General features: G+C 36.7%; 1 protein-coding gene across 1 annotated transcript; it reads right to left on the bottom strand.

Annotated features, from left to right (window-relative positions):
• Window positions 1-1,755: 1,755 nt before the first annotated feature.
• On the bottom strand, window positions 1,756-2,694 carry Or4f58 (olfactory receptor family 4 subfamily F member 58). Its single transcript, NM_001000604.1, has one exon. It carries the CDS (start codon window positions 2,692-2,694, stop codon window positions 1,756-1,758), a length of 939 nt encoding a protein of 312 aa, NP_001000604.1.
• Window positions 2,695-6,000: the final 3,306 nt, after the last annotated feature.

Genomic DNA, 6,000 nt, shown 5'->3' on the forward strand with positions numbered 1-6,000 from the left:
TTGTAATAGGCTCTGATATATTTGGAATTTCCTTGGTTTCTGTTGCTATGTCTCTTTCATTCCTGGTTTTGTTAATTTGGATATTGTTTCTGTGCCCTCTGTTTAGTCTGGCTAAGAGTTTAATCTGTCTTACTGATTTTTTTCTCAAAGAATCAGCTTCTAGTTCTGTTGATTTGGGTATAGAATATTTATTTCTACTTGGGTGATTTCAGCCCTTACTTTGATTATTTTCTGCCTTCTAATCCTCTTGGGTGTATTTGCTTCTTTTTGTTCTAGTATTTTCATTCAAAGCAGGGTCGCTTGGCTTTACAGCCTAGATATCTCACTTGCCAGCTTGTATCTTTGGTCTAATTAGTGAGATTCTTGTGTCTTAGTTCTCTAACCTATAATATAAGAATGAAAATGTTACCTACTTAACTTTTAGTAGAATTGATTCAATACAAAATATACATATAAAAATTGTCAGAGTTTGTGCCAAAGGGACCTCTTGGTTGTTGCATGTACAAAGGGTTGTGGAGAGAGCTCAGAAGTTCACTGTGGTGCAGGCATGGGTCACCAGAATATGCAAGATCACTAGCTATCTGACCTAGTCTAAATCTGGAGAGTTTTGAAAAGGTGTCAGGGATGCATACCAAGCTAGGTTCTAGAGGAGAACTTGGGTACTGAGTAGGGCGGTTATAAAATTAAATGTTTAATAATTTGAAAGAAAATGTATGTCAGATTATTAACAGTCTCATTTACTAGTTAGTGTGAGTCTGTCATAACTTTCTCCATGTAAACATTCTCACAGGATTTGACTGGGAAGAATAATGGTTCATTTTAATTGTTATCATATACACATTTTTTAAGAGTTTGAAGATATGAGGATTGTATTTAGGGACTATTAATTTCTATAATTCAGCTGCAAACACAACTGTTTCCTTCCATATCCACCACCACCAAAAACATTTATTGAGAACTCACTAAAGCAGGGAACTATAACAGCAAAAAGGAGTAATGTTTATTTTCTTGTTTTTTTAATTTTTTATTATATATTTCTTTACTTACATTTCAAAGGTTATTCCCCTTCCTGGTTTCCTGTCCATAAGCCCCTATTCCCTCCCTTCTCCCTCCCCCATATGGACATTCCCTCTATATATCCCCCTTATTGCCCTCCCCTATATTCCCCTGCATTAGGGGTCCAAGGGCTTTCCCTTCCACTTGTGCCCCAACAAGGCCATTCTCTGCTACATATGCAGTTGGAGCCCTGGGTCAGTCCATGTATAGTCTTTCAGTAGTGGTTTAGTCCCTGGAAGCTCTGGTTGGTTGGCATTGTTGTTTTTATGGGGTTGCAAGCTCGGGCATATTCTCTGTTAAGCCCCTCTTGGAGAACACCAAAACTGGTATATTAAGGGGAAAATCAACATACTTTGAGGTATTTTACATAACAATCATAAAAGCAGCAATCATAAATTTAAGGAAAATATTCCTTAATTTATTTTGAAAATCATCAAGGTAAAATACTGTGCAGAATTACCCTGCCTATTAAATACTTCATATGAAGCATATTGGCACAGAGTCTGGGGCATAAAGACTCCAGTTCTAAATCCCCTTATCTGTGTTGATTAAGGTACTGGACACAATAACTTAGTAAACTCCTAAATGTATCCTGGAACATAAACTTTTTAGTAGAGAGCTGAACTTCACCATGATGTAATATAAATGTTTCCATTGTAACTGAGTGTTGAATTGCCTTTGTTGTTTTTAATAAAGCATTTAGGATGCTTTCCTGTAATTCACAACCTGGGAGCAGAGTTTCCTCATTGCTGCCTTCATCTCCTTGTTCCTGAATGTGTAGATGACTGGATTCAGAAAAGGGGTGAGGACTGCATCAAAAATGGCAAGAAATTTGTCTAAGTGTGATGAAGGGAAGGGCCAGGTGTAAAAGAAGATTAATGGTCCAAAGAACAAAACCACCACAGTCACATGAGCTGACAAAGTAGAGAGGGCCTTGGATATGCCACCTGAAGAATGTTTCCTAACAGTCACCAAAATGAAGATATAAGAAATGATGAGTATGAAGAAGGAGCCCACAGAGATAAGGCCACTGTTGGCTGTGACCATGAACACCAATTTATTGGTCTCTGTGCAAGCAAGTTTAATAAGCTGAGGGAGATCACAGTAAAAGCTGTCCAATATATTAGGTCCACAGAAAGGCAGGTCTACAACAAAAGCTAATTGGGCCACTGAGTGAATAAGTCCAAGGATCCAGGATACTGCCAAAATTAAAATGCATATTTGCGGTCTCATGATGGTCAAGTAGTGAAGAGGTTTACATATGGCTACATACCTGTCAAAGGCCATGGCTATGAGAAGCACCATTTCTGTGCCCCCAATAGCATGTATAAAGAATATCTGAGTTATACAACCTCCAAATGAGATGACTTTGTGCTTTCTAAAAAGGTCATAAATCATCTTGGGTGCTGCAATAGAGCAAACTCCAAGATCAAGGAATGAGAGATTGGCCAGCAGGAAGTACATGGGGGAATGCAGGTTGGAGTCAGCAGTCACAGAGAACACAATGAGGAGGTTTCCCATCAGACTTGCCATGTAGAACATAGAAGAAAAGAGGAAGAGAATCAACTGGATTCCCCACTTATTGGAGAGTCCCAGGAACACAAACTCAGACACAACAGAGTGATTGGCTTTATCCATTGCTATGGAAAAGAGAGTTGTATCCAACAAAACCTTTAAAAGGCAGAGAATTTAAAACACACACACACACACACACACACACACACACACACAAGCATTGTCTGAAGTTAGTAGCTGAATCAGTTTCAAAATATAAACAAAACATATTCCTACATAGAGCCAATACACCTCAACATAACTTCTAACTTTATTCACAGGAATCTGTCAGTTACTCAATGGCATGAACCACTGCATATCATCTCCTCTATTCCCTAACTTTATCTAAATGCAGATTAGGAAATCTTTATGGATAAGTATTATAAAACAACAAATAATTGACCTGAAGAAAGACTATGAACAGACTAATTAATAATAAGACATTTAATAATAAGACTCCCAGGAAATAACACACATAGAATCAATGGAATAAGGAGAATCCCCTGACTTCCCCCAGTAGTTGCTCCTGCCCATGGTATTTCCCAATATCAAGAACTTTCTAGAGATCTTCTTTTTTTTACCCCTTTGATTGCTACAATTAGTAATCTTGTGTAATACTATTACTCTGATTAAAATGTCTCATTGTCAATCTTTTATCAAATAACATTCACTTTTTTCATGTAAATGATGAAGATAATATAGAAACCATAATGACATCCCACTTTATAGCAGTCCAGGGAAAACAAAGGGTTAGAAGACAAGATTGTAGATATATCACAGTAAGACCAGAAATGATTCTTAGGATGCAGGGAAAAAAGTATGGATGATGTGAATAAAATATATAAAATTTGATTCTTACAGTAAAGTTTATTAACAATTTCTACATAGTTGATATTAGATCATTTCCATTCTGTTTTTGTCTTTCTATACTTCATTGCATGGTAAAAAGAACACTGAATTTGGAGACAGAAAAACATAATCAGGATCCAAGACCAAGTCTTTGAGAACCCAAGAAAGTTTTTTTTATTTTTCTATCCCTTCTGCACTTCACTCACTGCTTGCCTTCCATTTCCTTGTCTGTAAAATGAAAGGGGCTGAGAACAGATGGTAAATAATCATCCCAAGTCTACCAATTTGGCTATTTTATAATACTAGTCTGAACCTCTTCATAATGATGTCATCCTCTTCTCTTTGAGCCAGTTTGTCCATTTGTTTGGCCCTTGTTTGTACTGATTTATCTTTTATATTGTATAGAAAAAAATTTCCCCAAATTATCTATGTCACATTCCCTTTGTTATGCACTTAGAGAAACATTATAAACTCACTGTATCATTTATATAGCTATTTGTTATCAATGAACAAATGCTTACTAGATGTATGCCATAAAAAAATGAACACTGAATTTACTGAAGTCCTAACACATTCAGTAATTTTAAGTCTTTCATTTTACTATACACAATATAAATAATAGTAAAATATGTACCTGGTATGATATCCAAATGAGCAGTGTGTTTATATAATTTTTCTGAAGTAGAAAAGACACCGTGTGTCAGACTGATGAAGATTGTGGTCTGAAGGAAATCATAACCTATACTGAAGATTAAGAGACACATCTTGTTTTTTGTTTTGTTTTGTTTTGCCATGTTTTGCTTTGCATTACGTTGTTTGCTTTGCTTTCTTTAATGCACAACTCATATCTGAACTACAAGATTTCCTGGCACAGCCAAAGAATCTCTGCAGCAGTCCATAACTGATGAGATCTCTGTGACAATAACAACCCAAACCAAACCAGAACCGGTAACAACTATGTGTATGTCACCATACATTTTTGAATACACTATCTTGTTTGATACTTGTAACTACCATAAGTAACAACATGCTATCATATTATTTCCCTTTCATAATTAGAGCAATTAAGTCTAAGAAACTAGAAGTAACATTTCAGAACAGTGAATTATAGAAATCCTGACAGTTTGATCGGCTTCTTCAAAAATATACAAAAGACTTTACATTTTCCTCATGACTAGTCCATTGTGTGCTATATCTTAGTGGCTGCCTGGCTGCTCTAAAGTGATTCACAGTATGCTCGGTCAATCTAAATGAAAGAGAAGGCAGGCTGCATTTATAAGCATCTAAGACTCTTAGTTTACCTCATATGCATCTATAATTCACTGTGACTCTAAAGTAAACACAGAGAAGAGTATGAATCTATACAATACCTGCAACACAGAGTGCTCTGGTTGTTTCTGGGCCATCATTATCTATTTCCACATGAAGTCCTTTAGAGTTTGATAGAACAGAGAGTTATTATTACTCTCTAATTCATGGTCAATTCTTATTCACACTCATAATGCCGCATCCTATTCTAGCTCCTTGGTTTTGGATCTCAAACTTAGAGTTAAACCAAGTATTTTAAATTTCTGACTTTTATCTTCCTTCTCCCTAGTTTAATTTTGTCCATTAAATTCATTTTAATCCTTTTCTTTGGTGCAAGGTAATACTTAATTCTTTTCTACAGAAAACAATAGAAAAATCAATAGAAAAATCAATTCAGTACTGGCTTTTGCAGATGTCAGATATTGTATTCCACTAGATTATTTCTATATGTGTCCCTAGTGCTTTCAAAGTTTTATTTCTAAAGACTTAAGAAGACTTAAGTATAGTCCACCTTTCTCCTGTTAGAGGTAGGCTTGTTTCATGTATAAACATCTACATGACTGCTGCTACTATGAGACACACAGCTAATTGGTCTACAGAGAAGTACTGACCAAATGATACCACAGAGACTTTAGATTGCCAATATGATCTCATTTGTGCAAAGGAATAGCTACCTACAATCCTGACAAGTCAATGGCTGAAGCTTTAAAAAAAATAGTGAGGTAACTTAGACCCAAAAGGACATGCATAAAATTATTCACTCATAAGTGGATATTAGTCAAAAAATGTACCGAGTACCTAGGATACAATTCACAGAACGCAAAAAGAGTTAACTAGCACAAAGGCCCAGGTGAGGGCGCTTCAGTCCCACTTGGGAGGGAGAAGAAAATTATCACAGGAAGCAGAGGGAGAGAGGGATATGGGTGGGAGAGGGAAGGAAGAGGGAAAAGGGGGAACATGATCAGTTATAGGGGGCCACAGAAGAAAAGCCCTGAGAACGAGAAGAATGAATGGAAATATGCAACCTCAGGGGGGTGAGAGGTGGAGGGACCCTCTAGAAAGTACCAGAGACCTGGGATGTGAGAGAGTCTCAGAACTCAAAGGGACAGACTTTAGGTGAAATGCCCAACAGTGGGGAGAAGGAACTTGAAAAGTCAACCTCCAGTAAAAAAATAAGGCGTCAAGTAAAGGGATGGGGTTGTCACCCACAGTCAAAATTTCTGACCCAGAATT

The sequence above is a fragment of the Rattus norvegicus genome, chromosome 3 (assembly GCF_036323735.1).
Source record: "Rattus norvegicus strain BN/NHsdMcwi chromosome 3, GRCr8, whole genome shotgun sequence".
NCBI lineage: Eukaryota > Metazoa > Chordata > Mammalia > Rodentia > Muridae > Rattus > Rattus norvegicus.